We start from the raw sequence: 19532 nt of genomic DNA on the forward strand, positions 1-19532 counted from the left end.
ATTGATTATTCAGAAACATTTTCTCCAGTCTCAAAGAATGATTCCCTCAGAGTAATAATGGCATTGGTAGAACATTTTAATCTTGAACTTCATCAAATGGACGTCAAAATAGCTTTTCTTAATAGATCCAAATGAAAATATTTACATAGAGCAGGCTGATGGATTTATAGAAAAAAGCAAAGACCACTTGGCATGTAGACTGAAAAAATCGATCTACGAGTTGAAGCAAGCCTCAAGGTAGTGATACTTGAAGTTTGATCAAGTAATTACAAATTTTGGATTTAAGGAAAATCCAATGGATTGATGTATATACCTCAAGATCAATGGGAGTCGATTCATTTTACTAGTACTTTATGTGGATGATACTCTTTTAGCCAGCAATGACATCCATTTGTTGCATGAAACCAAACATTTCTTATCGAAAAGCTTTGACATGAAGGATTTGGGGGATGCTTCATATGTTTTTGGAATTAAAATTCAAAGGGATAGTGATGCTGAAATATTGTGTTTATCTCAGAGAGCTTATATTGATAAAATTCTAAAGAGATTTGGAATGGAGGATTGTGCACCAGGAGATGTGCTGGTTGTGAAGGGAGATGTTTTCAGCCAACAACAATGCTCGAAAAATGAGATTGAAAAGCAACAGGTTAATCCTATTGAATATGCATCAGCGGTTGGCAGTTTGTACCAGACCTGACATTGATTTTATAGTCGAAATGCTTGGAAGGTTTCAAAAAAATCCTGGAATAATTCATTAGAAGGCAGTTAAGAAGGTTTTTAGATACCTTCAAGGAACAAAAGATTACATACTCGTGTATAGAAATTCTGGTGTCTTGGAAGCTTGTAGATACACTGATTCAGACTTTGTTGGTTGTCGAGATAGTCTGAAATCTACTTCAGGATATATTTTTATGCTTGCGGGAGGTGCAATATCTTGGAGGAGTGCTAAGTAATCACTAATTACGTCGTCAATCATGGAAGCAGAATATGTTGCTTGTTTCGAAGCTACCCAACATGCTGTATCGTTGAAAAACTTCATTAGTGAGTTGTCTACAGTAGATTATGTTCTTCGATCGATGAAAATATATTGTGATAACACTGTTGTTGTAAGGATTTTAGTCATTTTCTTGCAAAAGGGAAAAGAACTAAAATCCTATTTTCTAAGAAGATTGGACCTTAATCCCTTTTAGAATATTATTTTGGGCCTAAAACCCGTGGAACTAGAGGACAAGCATGATAATTTCAGCACTAAACCTCACAACCTAAAGCCACCCAGCCCTAGCCTAAGTAGGGCAAATAACAATTAGAGTACTTTTTGGCAGCAACACAGCAACAAAAGAGAAAAAAAAAAACTTTTTCCTTTTATCAGTTCCCCCTGTAAACAACCCTTACATTTTAGTTGCCCCAAATCTGGCCCTCCCATTTTTTGTTTTGCTTGTTTCTTTATTGATGTTCAGAATAATACAACAATTAGGGATTCCACTGTGTGACTATTGTTTAATGGCCTTATGAGAACCATCTTCATGTTCAGCAGTTAAAATGTCTTTGTGAGTTCTGTTCAACAATGTCTCTTGTAGTGATTCGTCACTTGCATCAGACCGAACTTGGTATGGAATATCATAATTGTCATCGTCACTTCTTTCTGACTCATCGTCGCTGCTTCCTCTTCTTTTCATGATTCTTGGAACCACTCGAGTTACCTCTTTCGTCTCTGATTTTACGTCGTCCCCATTAATTCTTTCAAATCGAACAGCACTCACTTTTCTTGCATTTCCAGCAAGTACCTGTCACAGAATAAGGCAAAACTATTGAATGATTGCAAATAATCGTCTTTTATGTTGATTACTCGTACTTCTTTTTTGTATAAACCCCAAGTAATTATTTCCAAATACCAACTCTAAATGGCCCTGAAGAATTTAATCTAGCTTTGAAATGCTCAAGAATAAAAGAAATGCATCTAAATGAAGTAGGATTTTAAGCCACGTAAGAATTAGTTAGACTAATTGCTAATCTTTCTACTCAAGTAGCAAATTTATTTGTCCTCCGGTTTGCACTTCTCGTTAATTCTCAATACTTCTGTTGTTCCCGAATGAACAACCAGTTCTGGGTTTTACTCTATGAATTAGAAAAAGGATACTCGGGAGAGAAGGCAGGTATAGAAACCCAAGATTTTAGGTCCTAGTTTGTTATGTTAGAAGACGGTAACAAACCACAACTCAAAAGCACAATCTGGGCAGAAACTACAAGTCTACTACATATTCAAAATGGAGAGATAAAACAGAAGTCAAAAGCACAAGTAGATGCGAATGATACTGAATAAACTAGTGAGAGAAAGCACGCGTCAGTCACAAAATAGATTAGTAGTAAACTTCCCACAAGTACTCCTGCTACTAATATCATAAACCGTACCTCAAGCTTAAATGTCTGATGTTTTTCCTTCTGATGCTTCTGATGTTGGCGCTCAGAATCTCCTTCAGTATATTCATCATCCTCCTCTTGGTTTGCCTTCTCAAGCACCACCTTAATACTCTCACCAGTTCTGGGAATATATCCAAATGCCTCACAGATAAAACCAGATACTGTCTCATATTGATGACCCTGCAAAAAAAAGAATGTAAACAAACTGGTTTTTCTGTTCGGATTTGGATTATCAAAAGTAGTGCTGAAAGTCTGAAACATAGTATGGTCGTTACTGCACTTCAGACGATATAAGATGAGAGCCATTCCTTCAGTGCATGACGTGATGCGATAAATTCATAGTCAAGAGAAAGTAAAGAACGATAATAGCAGTTATTTCTGCCATAGACATGTCCTTTTAACACCCCCAAACCATTTTGTAGGCATCCTTGCTAAGTACATGATTTTTCAACATAGAATTACTAAAGAAATGCATAAGATAAACGGCAAGCAAAATAGTAATTGGACTGCAAACAAGACCTACCAACAATTCACATGATAGAGGGGGTTTGTAGAGATAAGTCAAAACAGGAAGTACGTCAGTGGTAAGAATGTAGAGATTATAATGATTTTCGCATATTAAAGTATTTTCTACTCTGTGTTTCCTTGGCGAGCAAGGAAAATATTATATCTGCCAATGCCAAGGGATTCACAACTTTCCTGTAGTTCATGGGCACCCAACTCTGTTCTTCGGGGACATGGACACCTAACTTTCATATTAGGAAGAATACTTGACAATGGAAGTGTTAATAGGATAACAATATACATGGTTCTCACTTGAAACATTACCACTTCCACAATAAACAATTCTGAGAGACGACATACCTCAGGCATTTTCACATTCAAATCTTCTGAAAGCTGATCAATAGATGTATTTGCATCCACATCAAAAATTCCCTCAGCTCGCATTACAATGTACCCAGTCTTTTTCTGGATCTCTTCCTAGTATAAAGTAAAACAGAATAAAGATACTGAATATATATACTAACATATGCTAAAAGTTTTTTTACAAAAATCTAGAGAGAAACCATGCATTTGGAAAACAAAAATTTGTTACAGTATCCTCAAACTGCAACGCATTGGTAATAATGAATGCAAGAATTTGGTAATCTTACGCCACTCGAGCTCCGAAGAAGCCAAATACATAAATGCATCCGAATAAGCCAAATACAGAGAATAATGGTTAATCAGTATTCAAGTTTTTCTGAACCATAAAATTTTCATGGGTCTCGATATTGAAGTTCGAACAAAGGCATCTCATATCCTCCTAGGATGTTCCCGTTCTCTATAAAAAGCTTAGTGACAAAAGTGTGCAACCATAGAGCATGAAGATTTTGAATGGCAAGTTAAATCAGAGCATTGTGTCAACTTTTCTATTTAAGGAGTATTATGATTGTATTAAGACAAACAACGTCAGACATCAGCTTATCTACCAGTACCTGAACATTCTTTTGGTTTAGTTGCAGCATCAAGATTCATTCCACACGTTAACAACGAATCAACTGATACTTAAAAGTTATCTAGTCCCACCACAAAATGTAATTTTACATACAAGGGCTTCACAGGCTTACATTATAATTGACTTATTTGCTCAATAGAGATATTTGCAAAATTAACTTAGTAAATTAGAGGACCTGCAGACCTGCATAATATTGGTTACCTATTATCCATCCAAAACTACTTTGAGGATGAATTTTTACCCAAAAGATTGACAATATATTAACATAGACCAGACCACTTCATTAAGATTTTATTATAAACAGAAGTCACAAATAGAGTTAAATACTGTTACTAATAAAGAAGTGAACGACTCGGAGAATAGCACTAGTAACAATCAACCTCACCTTTGAATCATTTTCGTCAAAGATTTCGCCAACAATTTCTTCCACGACATCTTCTAAAGTTACTATCTGGTTCGTCCCCAAATAAAACAAAAAAGAAAATGCTGTGAAATTTTAGGGAGTTAAAAATCAGAATACCTGTCAATACTAACATTTTGGACTCTTGTAGATGCACTAGATGCCTATAAAGTATAACTGGTCTTTACTGAACACTGGAATCCCGAAATAAAACAATTTTCTACTTAAACAGAAATTCTGAGATAGAAATCGAAAGCCTTAAAACAAATCTCAATTGGTTTAGATGCACTACAGAAAACGCATATCCTGATTTATAACAAAATACAAACTAATTGGCAGTGTAGCCGCTAGCACAAATTTCAGAATTTAAGCAACTTGTAGTACAACCACCGCTAACAGGAGATATACCACAAAAACAAGTTCAATAGTGAGGGAGCTAAAGATAGGACTAAAATGGTTGTTTCTTTGTGATATCCTAACCTTTATTATTGACTAATGAGGTTCCGCTTCAGCTCAAAATGAGCCCATTGTTATTTGTAAATTAAATATTGATACTACTTACAATAAAAGAAGTTGAAAGGATATCCTTGTTTTAGATAGCAAATCAGTAACATCTTGCTTAAAATGAACAAAGATATTGAAATCCTAACTTTTTGCTCGTGGGGACATACAGATTTTAAGATGAGATAAAATTGGAAAGTGAGGTTTCAACTCAGAGCATCTATTTCAAATCCTAACTTTTTGCTCGTGGGGGCATGCCTTGCGTCTGTCTGTATCTATTTTAAATTTCTATTATTCACCACTTCACTCTCTAGGTCTACAGTTCGATGAGTATTTACTAGTAGTTCCTAATTTATTTAGTCGCTATCCAATATAGTCAAGGTGAAAACCTGTTACTTTTAGAAATAATGAAGGTTTCTTACAATTTTCCTAATTTTGTGGTCAAAACATATTGTTCATATTTCAAATGAAAATATTTTGATTATTTGGTGAATACATGTCGACATTTGGTACCATCAAGGATGCAAACATACCCCTATAGTTCCACCATATTCATTGAGAACAACAGCCATGTGAACCTTCCTTATACGGAACTCTCTGAGTAGATTCCACACTGACATTGAATCTGTATGAACACCAAAATGCTATTATCCTCTCTAAAAACTAGCAATCAGATAATGAAAACAAGAAAGTCAGCGGCGTAGCCTGATGTATTTGGGGATTGAAGATTTGAATCAAGCATGTCGGCCAAGAAGTAAACATCACAAGTTATCAAACAATACCAACACTAAACCGAATTGCAAAACATTAAACATAAGGATTACCAGGCACGAAGTATGCAGGCTTATGTGCAATATCCCCCACGGTTGAACTTTCTAGTAAATCGCCCTTCAATAATGAAATAATTATGCACACTATGAGGATGTCAATTATACACTCATTAAAATAAGAAGAGAAAATAGAAGAAGCTGGGACCAGCTAACCTTTCGAACATAATCCAGTAGATCCATTGCATACGTGATGCCCACAATATTGTCAACTCGCTGTTCAAAAACAGGCACCCTGGAAGAATCTGCTCTTAGTACATAACAATGACCACAAATTTAAAATACTCTATATCATGTATAAGTTCTGCTTAGAACTCATATCTCCATCACAAAACATGTGATGTGTTCCATCACATCTCAATAGGTCTCTTAAACAAGACATCTCCTTTCAGATGAATGAGATGATGATCAACCGAGAAATAAGAGACTTCACTAGGTTAACTGATTATGCCTGTCTTCATGTGTCATGACATGCTTACACATTGACCAAAAGACAGTTAGTACTTGAGCTAAATTATAATTGTTTAATTGGTTACTGGTTAGAGAATTTTTACAAGAAAAGGAGTTTATATTAATATGCATCAAATGTAATTGGTTAGAGTACTCCAATTATTATATATATAATCGTCAATGTCGGACCAGATCCATTAACTACCAGATACAAAACTTCCTATTGCCGACTAAACAATCATTATGCCTACCTGGAATATTGATGGGTTACCCAGAGATCATGGAAATCAATAAGTGTAGCACTAGCGTCTATAGCTACTACATCAACCAGAGGTGTCATCACCTCCCTCACATGTGTATCTTTTATCTCTAACACATTCTCAATCATATCCTGAAAAAAATACCCGAAATTTCAGCAAGTAAACAATGACAACTTCAAGCAGAAAACATATCAAGAGGGTAGACCACAAGCTTTGCATGGCATTAAATAAAATCTAAATGCATCAATATGAATAAATAATCATTTCGAATTCATACCAACAGTGGGTGCTCAAATTAGTATTTTAACTAGGCTGTAAGGTCGTCCTGACATGAATTACGGTTTGCAGTTATTGCTGTTAGGATGATATAGCCAGTACTTTGATGAGTAAGAAAGGCATGCCAATGGGTATTGCTAAGTTGACATATAGAACTAGGAACCGATACCGACTGCATCATTCTAGGAGTGAATAATGACTCAAGTAGCATATACTGACCTGCTCTTCCTCCTCTATAGCCCCACTCAGTTCAGCTCCTCGTAGCATCAACTTCAACTCCTCCTCAGTAACATAAGGTTCACTGCATTGACAGTTACGCAGTGTGTAAAACAATTTAAGTACCGGAAGACACCAACTTAGTTAGCAAAATGTCATCGTCGCTAACATTATATTGTTTCATCTTGAGATAATGAAGCAGAAATCACTAAGGTCTTAATGCGAGAAAAGACTGCAACAGCTTAAACAAATACAAGTATATCTACGCGTGATTACGTGAAAACAACATATAAACGGAAAAGAAAAAAAATAGCATGTTGATTAGTGATTTGAACTTGTACTTTGTCGCACTCAGTTAATATTTGTAGGGACATGGTACTGCGGGCATTTCTGCACGCTCCCAACAATTATGGACGAAGCAATGAAGAACCACATCACTGTGCCAAACTTTGCGGGTTCACGGAGCCAAAGACTGTTAGAACAGATTTTCATTAACCAATTGCTGAGCTGGATATGGAGAGTTCAAATGATACAAAGAAGGTGGCATGAATAGATATGTGATGATAAGATGATACCAATTGCCATTCAACAATATGACCTGAGGTGACTTCTTAGATCTTAGAACACAATATCCTGAAGCTTGAGACTGTCCTTTTCAACTACATATCAACAACATTAAGAGGACTAGTCTCGTCCCATGTGAATACAGAGGCTCCACTAGGTATTCTATGAACTTTTGTAGATATTCACAGAGTCAGTCCAAGACAGGTACTCTTTGTAATTAGTCACTGTGAATTAGGCAAAAATTGATGTGAACAATTATAGCCATATTTAAAAGTCCAAATAGTCGCACCCTATTTTGTCAGATTCATGTGAGTAAAAACTACACATATTCACACTATTTTTTGTCAAATTAATGTGGGCCACCAATGAATTTGTTCACATAATAGCATTTAGGTAAACACCCACAAAGTTTAAATGGTCACATGAGTATATGCAAAAGCCCATAAAATACAAAGAGAAGTTGCACGAAAACGCATCACCATAAAATGGACTCCATGATCTCTAAGATACTTTCAGTATTTAATTTTGAAAGAATACTGTTCATTAAGAATAAATTGAAAGAATACTCATTGTCAATCTTTAGTAAGAAAACTACGATAGAAATTGATACAAACCAAGGAATGAAACTTCGGTTTCGGTGGAAACTTCGGTGAGTCCAAAAGTGGAAACGTTTCGGTCTATGTGGAAACATTACAAATTTGTGGAAATGTTAGTATCCTTATTAACGTCTCTTTAGTATGAAAAGTTAGTATCTTAGAGGCCTAATACGCATTAAAGTGGTTAATTTAGAGGCTAAATTAAATTATTCACCTCTAATAACCCTAAAACACTTACGTTGGGGGCTAATGTGCAATAAAATCGTTAATTTAGGGGGTAATCTGAATTGTTTTTAACCTGTTCTGTTAGGTTGAGGGGCTATATTTACTTAAACAATTGTTTAGGGGTTAAGTAAAAAAATGATTTTAAGTATATAGTCGCGCCTCTCTCTCACCTTCTTCTTCTTCTTCTAGGAAACCCTAGTCTTTTTCTTTTCTTTTCTTCTTCTTCTTCACCCTAAACCCACCCATAAAATCTGAAACCTGAAGCTATGAAGAAGAAATCAAGAAAATTTGATGAAGAAATCAAGAAGAAAACGATGAAGAAAGCGAAATTTCGTGGAGATTTCGGTCGAAATCTTACACGAAAACTTTGTAGTGTGTTTTTGTTTCCATGATCTGAAAAACCGAAAAAATTCGGTCATTTCGACCGAAATTTTTCGACATTTGATTCCTTGATACAAACACCACAAAATACACTATTTACGAAATAAAAACAGTACAAACATTGAGCAAGTACCTTCGTCCTTTTATACGAAGCAGTTTCAAAATTCCCATTGATAGGAAAGTAACAACTCTTCCCACAGGATACAATATCAGCGAAAGCCATGCCACTGGCCTGACCTAGAAATGCAATTTTATGCTTGTCAACTAAAACGTAAATTATTAAAACCATCAACTAAACAAAATCATAACCAGTCAAATTAGATGAACAAACATATTCGAATGAAACTCAAAGACATGATAAGATATCTAGTCATGTGTTTTGACTTACCACAAACCTAACGACCTCTGTGGCATTGTGGACGGCTATACTTTTGGGAGTAATTTCTGTCAAGAGCAAAATAGCAACCTGTGATCATCCACAATTAAATTTGTTCAACTAACCCTGCCATGCAATTTGAAGAGATACTCACCATGTTGCAATATTAAGTACTCAAAGTAAAAGTTCACCCACATTAGTCATAAAGAAATGAAATATGTACTTAACGGGATTCAATTTCATATACTCATGACAACATCAAATTACATCAATCTCGCCTTCCCTTTAGGATTATAGGAATAACTCAATTGAGACCCCTAAATAAGGATATGAACAAGAGGCAATGGAACAGAAAAGAGAAATTACCTTACAAAGTTTCTATAAGACATGCATACTCATTTAGTTAAGTTACTATGTCAAAATGAATAAATTTCACATTAAGGTAAGGTAATATCTAGCATTACTGTAGAAAAGAAGGAACTGAAACAATGAAACATACAGTCATAACTCCTGTTGCTGCACTAACACCTGCTTCACCAAAAATTGTTGTTGCAGCCTCTGTGACTAGTGCAGTTGCTCCAATATTTACCACACTGAGAAATCATAAAAAGTAACTGAGGGCCTTTAAAGGTTGAGATAACTGAAAAATTTGCAGTCAATTCTACCAGGAAGAAATCAAGAAAAGAAACAATGCAAAATATTTACAAAGCAATACGTTGTTCCAATTAGAATAGTTGTCAGGAACCGGGTCACATCACTGCGAAGCATTTTGAAGACAGCATTATCAGGCTCTTTTTCAGCCATTTCACGCACCTGGGGAACAAGAAAAATAAACATGAATGTGGATTTTAAGTGTTTGTAAATGCATCAGGATGTGCAAAATAAGTGCTCTTGTTTCCTGTAACCAATCTGCGGACCATATGATTCCCTAAAGGACATTTGCAGCAGAAAGTGCTTCTGTACTTCTGTGCTTCTGTGCATCGCCTCAAAGTCGATGTCTTCAGGATAAAATGAAAAAACAAGCCTTTCCGAGGCCAAAAACATACTTTCACAGTCATCAGAATCACTCCTTAACTCAAAAATCAATCTTAGGCAACAATTAAAGGATTTCGTGCATTCAACTTTTACAAGGTTTTATTATGCATTTCCCTGTGTCTCCAGCTAAATGTAAAAAAAGGCTTCTACAGCTGTACTGAAACCGAACAATGACTTCAACTAATAAAAATAACCAAGGGAGAGAAATGTGAGGTTTTCAAAGGTGCAGTGGAACAAGAATCGCTCTTTTAGCAGAGTCTAAAGCCAAAGGTGAAATATTAATGTAGACTTATATATTCTATTTGACACTCTTCTTTAAATAGTAATCCAATTTATGGATTGAAACACCGTGAGCTGTTCCTAGGGTAGACAATTGAGCAAGGAACATGCTCTACAAGAACATACCGACAAGAGGGGCGCCTCAACTCAATCTTTATTTATTGAGGACGTATTAATTTTATTAGTTACATAACATTAGAATGATAGAAATATACTGTCAAAATTCATTAAACCGCTTAAAAGGTGGAACTTAATACAATGTAACCTCAAAGAACAGAGTGGCAACTGAAACCTGAACTTATCATCCGTACGCTGGTCCAAATTCAGTGTCTTAATGTTGCTTTCAGATTAATTAGTTCCCCTCTGTTTTATTTTGCATTTGTATCCTCTGACGCCAAATATATATTGGCGAGGGTATAACCTCAATCTTCGAAGATAAGCTTGGGAGGTATAATCTCAACCCTTGGGGATAAGTTCGGGAGATGTAATCAGAGCCATTAAAGAGGAAGGTATATTCTGAAAAAGATACGCTCTTCCCTTATTATATAAATTTAATACCCTAACTATTGAATTCGAATAGGATGACATTTTAACAAGCTCAAATTGGCGTAACTGTCAATGATGTCTAGGTGTTTGCAGATTAGAAATTAGAAAACTAAAATCCCTTGGAGATTAACAAATTTAGAGAGAGATAATCTTAGGGAGCTTTACCTTCCAAGGCCAAAGGGTAGTAATTGAAGTCTCTGCCATTGAGAAAAATGCAGAAAGACCCAAAAGTGCAGCTAAAATCAACCCTTGCTCTTTAAGAACACTTAAAACCTGCAACAATTTCGGCCATGACTCCTGCCCAAAAACCTTATAACCAGCACTGACAACCCCTACCCCTTCTGTCGCAAAAACTCTCCCACACTTGATAACAAAAACCCCACAAACCATTGAAGCTAACAAGACCCCCCTTTTAACTAAAAGCATCAAAAACTTGAACTTTCCATTTTCATCTCCTTTTTCTGTATTCCTCACATTCTTAGAACTAGCCCTAGAATCCAATACCTCGTTTTCCTGAAATCTAGACTTACTGAAATTTCTAACAATGGAAGGATGATGAACTCGATTCATCGATATCCGAATAACTGGAGAAAACACATTTTTACTTCTAAGTTGATGATTACATGAAACGAAAATTGAAGATTTTCTTCCATGAATGTATCTCCATCGACCTATGACTGAAACATCTACTGCTAAATCCATTTTTTCACTTTTCAGTTGTGCTTAGAGAATGATGATTGATGAGAAAGATATTGGTAGAAAATTAGGGTTTCTTTTGAAGCTTGAAAAGGTGAAATCAAGCTGAAAAGACCATTAGAGAAATGGGATTTGGGGAAACCTAATTATGAAATGCATTGTGGTGTAGTGGCTTGGCAGTGCCAGTTGCAGGGTTTTGTGGGTGAGATTTGTTCTTCGTCTGCTTCTTTTCATTTACAAGAAAGCTGTGGATTTTTATGTGACTCTTTTACCCTTGCACGTAAATGCAAAGCTCGTGTTGTTTGACGACCAGAAGTAGAAGTACTTTTGCTTGTGGTAGAAGTTCTTTTGCTTTAAAAAAGTAAAAAATATTTAAAAGTATATATGGCCAAAATGTTACTTATAAGTAAAAAAATTAAAAAGTTAATTTGGTATACGAAGTAGTGGTGGTGCCATGAAGGCATGGTGGGTTGTGGTGGTGGTTGAGGTTTGATGGTGGTGGTTAAGGTTTGATGGTGGTGATGGAGGTATGATAGTGGCGATGGTGGTGGAAGTACAGTGGTGGTAGTGATGGTGGTGGTGATGGTGGAAATACAGTGGTGGTTGGGATACGGTGGTGGTGATGGTGGAAATACAGTGGTGGTTGGGATACGGTGGTGGTGGTGGTGGATAAGGTATGTGAGTGATAGTGACGGAATTATGGTGGTGGTGGAGGTATGATGGTGGCGATGGTGGTGGAAGTATGGTGGTGGAAATACGGTGGTGATAACTGTGGAAATACGTCGGTGGTGGTGGATAAGGTATGTGAGTGAAGTGACGGAGTTATGGTAGTATGGTGATGGTGGTAAAGGTGGTGGATAAGATATGTCGGTGGTACTGATGGAGGTATGGTGGTGGTGAAGGTATGGTGGTGGTGGCAGTGGCGGTGAAGGTACGGTGATAGTGATGGTGGTGAAGGTACGGTGATAGTGGAGCTACGAGGTGGTTGTTGTCGAGGTGTGGTGGTGTATGGTGGTGGTGGTTAAGGTGTTGTGGTGCTAGTTGAGGTAGGGTGGTGGGGGGGAGGTGCAATGCTTGTTGTGGTAGTGGTGAGGTAGAATGGTATGGTAGAAATTTAGTTGTGGTAGTGGAGCTGAGATAGACAAAAAAGAAATCGTCAAGAAAATTCATACATGTCTCAAAAAAAAGTTACTTTACTTTAAAGTCAAAAGCTAAAAATTTTAACTTCTAAAAAAAGTCAAATTTTTTAACTTAAATGAAGTTGATAATTTTTGCGTACCAAACTAACTTTTTGACTTTTCTACTTAAATAAGCAAAAAAGTAACTTATTTTAGTGTTGCCAAACGACACCTATACACTATGACCAATGGTCTTTTAGGTTGCCGGGAAACCACCAATGGTCAGGAGTACAAAATTTTGGGTGAAAACGTATGGTGGACAATATATGGACAAACAAAACTTTTATGTGGACAACAATTTTATATGGACAAACTAATAAATTAGAAATCTTAAGTGGACCACAAATTTATAAGGGGACATTAATTTAATATATTTAATTAGAGTCCTAGGATTTTTAATTTAAGTCCCTGTCCTCTTCTTTTTTCATAAACCCTAGCAACACCTTCTTCTTCTTTATCATCACCTTTATAAGTGGAGCTTTGGAGGAATAGAACAAGAAACATACCGGCAGATTATCACCAAAATTATTCAAAATATCTAGAAGAATTCAGAGGGAAACTACTAGTGAAGAAGTTCCTAGCAAGCCTGATATTAGAAGTTATATATTAAGAATCATAAAGATGCAAAGCTTCACATCCACATTCAGTCATTTGAATTGAGTATATAACTGTGATGTTTAAGACAGAGGTGGCAGATTTACTTCATCAAAGAGTTCGGTTAAGCCCAGTGAGAAGTATGTTGCTGGACAGTAACCTGTTCTTTAACGCAATTCAGTATATGGATCGGTTTTTATACATTCCACGATCAAGGCAGCAACAAATGGATTCTCTTAATTAAATCTGGTTGCTAAAATTGAGTAACCTGACGTATATAGAGAAAATCTAAGAGATGGCACTAAATTTCAAATTGATATTTACAGAGTCAATATTTCATATGAAGAACAAAAGAAATTTATGGAAGAATGCAAAATACAATTGGATTGTAAGATCGCAAGAACTTAGTTAGGGTTTTGGGTTAGTGTGATAATTCGTCAACACATATTGGAGTGATGGTTTGAATATTGATAGGTGGGTTTCACAATTTCAACCACCATGGAAGGAAAGGTTAAGAACATTGAAAGGGTTGGGTAGCTGAAGGCATGTGTTATCTTTAGGAAGAATGACCTAGTTTAGTTTTTTGAACTGACTAGGTTTTATATTTTTATTAAGTCCTTATAGAGTTGTCCCCCTATTAAATCGAAGTCAACTAGGTCAAGCATATTTGACTCGTACCGGACTCGAAAATAGTTGTTCATATAAGAAAAATGGTTGTCCACGTATTGGTCACCAAACGTATTATGTTCTCCCTCAATCTTTTTTTTTTTGCATAATATGTTCTCCCTCAATCTTGATCATGTTTGAATTTGGCATTTAGGTTATCAAGATATGAAGTTTCAGCCAGTTAAACAATGAATTACTTTTCGTGACATTGGGACAAAACTTACAAAAAACTGAGAAACCTCTATGATGCTCAAGTCAATAAAGGTGTTTTTGTAGTTAGAAAATTAATTCAAAGTCTAAAGTTAAATGTTGAACCTTGTATGGTTTATTAGGGCAAATTTGTTGTTTTATATAGACTCAGTTAGCCGACTGGGAACGGCTGAGATGCTGTTGTGAGGATCCTACGGCTTACATAAGACCACAATTTTGCAGTCGTAATAAGGATATGTTTCTTTATTTGCATATCTTTCTTATTTAATAAATCCTCTTGCCGATTAGCAGATTGTTTGTGGAAAGTTATTTTCCGACATATTCTTGTTTTTCAGGTTAGTTAGATTCTATTGATTTTGTGAATTTCTCTAACCTCAGGCTAGGTCGACGCTCACGTTGGAAAACCAAGACTCGGATTTGCCTTCCCGTGCATTAAGGTGAGTCGGGTTTAACGACCGAGATAATCTCCACATACCTCCCTTATTGCTCTAAGATCCAGTACAAAGCTATGATCAAGGTTGTCATAGTTGCTTTTAGAGTCTGAGCAAGACTTAAGGCACCATAGAGACACATGTCAACCTCCAAGGGCTTTAGTGATAAACTTCTTTCGAAATCACCTCCCTGGTGACTTGGACATGGGATACCTGTTTGATTCTTGGTCTTTCTTTGGCCTATTGACTCGGTCAATTGATGACCAATATTTGGATCATCACCTCCATCACCCCTTATTTGGCAAAGTCGACGGCAAATTGTCATTGCATGTGCCCCTTAAAAAGCTCTTATCCTTTTCTCCTTCTCTGTGTCTAAAACTTTCCCTCTTCTCCTTTCTTTTCTTCTCTTTGCCTCTTCCATCTTCCCTCACTATCGTCCTCCCAATGCCCTCTCTTAGAGCTCAATCTCCCCTCCCCTTCTCTCTAAAACTTCACCCTTGTCTGCAGCTGAGAGTTCTCACCGACTGAGGTGAAAACCTTCGTTAGTTACAATCTATTGGGTGTTCGTCTGGCGAAAGGGAAGGACCTCAGTCGTCTGGGTGAAGTGAAGCGAGATTGGGCAGATAAGGAGAGGAAGGTGGTTGCGGTCAAAGGTGGTGGAGGTGGGAGGAGGAAAGAGGAAGGAGAAGAAAATCTAGATAAAAAAAAAGTTGAAGGCTCATCGGTGATGGAAGTCTAGCGTCAACCCTTAGCAACACAAAGAGAAAATGTGGTAGGTTAGGGGAAACAATTTAATAGGTCTGAAAATATGTAGCAATCGATGAATTCTCAAATTTAGGCATCAAAACTATATTGATGTGGTGTAATTCTAGTTGAAAAGAACCCCAATCAAAGATTTGCTGGATGAATTAGACTAAGTTAGATTTCACTGTGTCCCTTCCGGTCTGATAGAATACACAAGAGTACCCACCTGGTCTTAGGCTTTTCATTGGACCCATGCCAAACACCACATCTCTGACTTCTTCTTATACATGTTGGAATCAACGATATATGAGGAATTCTGATATTTAACTAACATTTGCATAAATCTCTGTATACCTCTTCCGGAGCTGGACTGACTTATTCAGATCGAAAATAGTTACGAAAGTGTTTTACTAAATGATCACCAATTTGGTTTTCCAAAGTTATTGATTGAATATGATCTTTTCCCTTCTCATACGAATATATATATGAAACGCCTCACTATTTTATCCACGTTTAACGCCCAAAATTGTCTTGACCTTTGTTCTAATCTAGTTCTTTGAAACTCTTCTAGGTAAATAATCTCTTGTACCCGATTCCTGAATCAAAGACTCTGAATTTGGAACAACTTGTTGTGTATTTTCTAAGATTTTGTTCAGAACTTTCATTCCCCGATCTCTAGTTTTCCAAAATTTTGATTTCCCCATAATTTCAAACTCTTACCAACTTCTTCAAGTTTTACGGGTAACTCAGTGGTTTGAAGGTGCTAAAGGTGAGGTAGATTTTCTCTACAAAGATGATGTTTAATCCAAAAACAATTAAATTTATTTGATTCAGGACCTTTGGATGTATGAACTTCAGTTTTTTGTCAAATCGGGCAATGGTCACTGTTATGTCTGGGTGAATGGAAAACTCCCGCATTTTGATAATGATCAAGCCATGTCGAATCAGTTAAAAATTTGTTTAATCTTTCTCTGGTCTGATTACCAAGACTACAATTGTTTGACCAAAGATATGTTGGTCCATTAAATCCAAGGTCAGTAAGACCTTATCATTTATAAATTGGGCAAATTGATTTTGAAAGGGAAGTGACTGTGATCCTCCCCATTTCTATGTCCGGGAGCCAACAACATTTATATTTCGAACACAAATGTAAGTAGAAGTTAGGGACAATAAAATGTTTTTAAACTCCTGCCGGAACCTAAGTCAATCACAGACTTGCAGGGGTCCACGGATACAAAATAAATGACAAGAAAGTTGCGAATCACGTATCTGAGCCTGAATGAGGCTTATAGATGCATCATCTATTTGTAAGTTGACCATAACAATCTAAAATATGACAATGCCGCAACCACGACGAATTGTTGGGACTGATAACTTATCTGGTAACCCATAATGATCAAGATTTGATGACTTAGATAAAGGTAGTCGTGTTTCAGACAAAAAAAAGTATGTCTAGTTTGACTACCCAGAGGAACTGATGTAGTGTGTAGATTATCAAAGGGTTCCCCAACCCCTACATTTGAAAGAGTACTTAATATTCCTTACGACTCTTTCGGGGCAGCCTCCACACCCCATTTTTTTGTCTAATTGATTCCTGATGGTAATTTTTCTGTAACTCAGAAGTATTTTTTCACGTTGGAATCTAGCTTGTCTCTTCAAATTAAGGTGAGTATTGTTCTGTGATGAATCTTCCATCTCGACCTTTGTTTCTGATCAACTACTTGTATTTTCTGTAAGCACCACAATTACAAACGTATTTTCTAACATACTTGATTGGGCTATCTTGACCAAATCCGAGCGCACAATTCGATAAAAATCTTCTGTAGTTTTAAACCTCCTTGGGATCCCAACGACCCCTGAAATTTTTTCAATTTGCGTTCATGTAGCAGTTCTGGACTTCTATAAAAAGTCTTATCACGTAAGCGCCTGCCGTAATTATTTGTCACTTTTCGAGCCCCACTAAGGATGCAATTGAAATATTTTGTAGTGGGATACATTGGATTAAGGCAGAGTCATGGCTGATAATTTGAGGGGCCCGTGTGAAGTTTGATTATGGGTCTTTCGTACAATAAAAAATTACAAGCAAAAAATAGAACCACGAGCCGGTCAAAGACTTTTAGTGAGCATAACTAACTTGAAATGATAAAAAAATCTTTTTACAACGTATAGTTTAGAGTCTTAAGCAGTTTTTCGAATATGATATTTTTTTGTATCATGATTTTCTCATATGTATTTATGTATTGCTAGAATTAAAAAAAAACACTTAAACCTTTTAATCTTCAATAAGTCTAGGGAGCCCGCCATTTGGACTCCCTAGTGACTTGTCTAACTATTTGGGACAAAAAGACAAAAACCATTCTAGAGAGAGAAAGTAAATTGCCCTTTGTCTTTTTGTCCCAAATGGTTGGACGGGTTATTAGGGAGTCCCAAATGGCGGGCTCCCTAGACTTATTGTTTTTTTTTCTTAAAAACACTTCAAAAAATAAAATAGATGCACCCGAACAACAAAATGATTCAAAAAAGTGTAACAGAGCATAAATAAGAATTAATTTTTGCAATCATCCTCTCAACCTCACAAAATTATAATATATAAAAAAGGGGCAGTGGGTGTCGAACCCACATCTCAAGCTTAGAAACGCACGACCCTTACCATTAGAGCTAAAGGAATTTTCATGTTTAGTTATTTAGCGGTAATCTCTATAGAACTTATGTTTAACCTACGTAACGCTACAAGAAAAAGTTCATTTAGGGACGGACAAAAACAGTCCCAAACATGGGAAAACTGTCCCTAATTGAGTATTGGGGACGGTTTAATCTGTCTCTGAAAGTGGCATCCCAAATAATATTTTGGACGGATATAGGGACAGATAGCATCCGTCCAAAAGGTATTTTGGGACGGTTTGAAACTTTCCCTATATCAATGATTATTAGGGACACCATATATCTGTCCCTAAATAATTTGGCGGGAATTTCCTCTTTGTAGCATTTGGGACAGTTAATATTTGTCCTTAAAAATTTGGCTGGAATTTCGCCTCGTTAGTATTTGGGACAATTAATATCTGTCCCTAAAAATTCGACCATCGATTCCGACTCGGTTGAGTTTGGTTGACAGTTTAACCGAGCACAATTTAGAGAAAATGGTAAATTAATGTTATTCATTTCATTCCATACCGAAAATAAAAGTTAAGAACCCATCGTAATTTTCCACCATTACATATACAAAAAATAGAACTTAAAAGTTCATCGTACTTTTCCACCATTACAAACAAAAAAAGAAGTAGAAGTGCGAATACACAATCTATAATTTTAAGTTATTAACTAAGAATAGATTGTGGTACTAAGAAAATCAGTGAAGACTTACCTCTAAAACCTTTCAATCAAGTTGAATAGGTTGTGGTTGATGAAGCCGACAACAACTACCAGGAAGGAGGAGCACAGTAGTATGGAAGACTTGATTAGGGATTTTCTAATTTTTTTCCTTTTTAGTTTAACACTTTCTAACTTTAAAATTACTATTAACTTTATAAAATTATTATTTTATTTTTTCTTAGGGTTCGGTCGGTTCGGTTTGGGCGGTTTTTAGAAACTCATGTCGAGGCCAAACCATACCGATTTGGGTTGTTCGGTTTTTCAGGCGAACCGAGTCGACCGGTGAGCGGTTCGGCCAAAAAACCGATCGGTGCGGTTCGACTTGATTTGGTTCGGCCAATTGGTTCAGTTTTGCTCACCCCTAGTCTAGAGAGACCCTCGCCCAATATCTCTTTACAGACTATTTTTGGTTATATGCTCTCTCGATTATCTCAAGTTAAAAGGAGCGAAATTCAAACTGGTATATGAATTGCAACCAGAACTTCATTTGGCCAGTTGGACCATGGTAAAGGAGGAAATGTCTCAAGGAAGTGGTTCCAAATCTTCTTTGCTCATTCAACCGGAAGACAATATTAAGCGGACAACCAAACATATCACCACTGACAATTTACAGGAAAAGGTATCACCAACCCCATTTGATCTCTTGTGCACAATAGTAACCTCAAAAATAACATTTTAATTATTAATAATTAGTTAAACAAAATTTAAATTAAGTTTAAACCGAAAAATCAGATCGAGAGATTAGTCACTGAATGATGGTCTCCTTTATTCTGTACAAGCTTTTGGTCAGGTTGTT

At 36.4% G+C, this 19532-nt stretch overlaps 1 protein-coding gene across 1 annotated transcript; it reads right to left on the minus strand.

The window, feature by feature from the left end:
- Positions 1–1335: 1335 nt before the first annotated feature.
- On the minus strand, positions 1336–11840 carry LOC147549414 (DUF21 domain-containing protein At1g55930, chloroplastic-like). Its single transcript, XM_086665131.1, has 14 exons — positions 11014–11840; positions 9704–9801; positions 9488–9581; positions 9001–9078; positions 8746–8849; positions 6850–6931; positions 6346–6485; positions 5801–5879; positions 5642–5705; positions 5351–5442; positions 4302–4367; positions 3283–3399; positions 2410–2598; positions 1336–1784 (listed from the first exon to the last, which is right to left on the minus strand). The coding sequence occupies exons 1-14, from the start codon at positions 11548–11550 to the stop codon at positions 1491–1493; spliced, it is 2034 nt and encodes a 677-aa protein (XP_086521257.1). The 5' UTR covers positions 11551–11840; the 3' UTR covers positions 1336–1490.
- Between the last annotated feature and the right edge of the window lie 7692 nt (positions 11841–19532).

The sequence above is a fragment of the Eschscholzia californica genome, unplaced genomic scaffold, assembly GCF_041429995.1.
Source record: "Eschscholzia californica isolate CP2 unplaced genomic scaffold, dmEscCali1.0.p SCAF_3, whole genome shotgun sequence".
Lineage (NCBI taxonomy): Eukaryota > Viridiplantae > Streptophyta > Magnoliopsida > Ranunculales > Papaveraceae > Eschscholzia > Eschscholzia californica.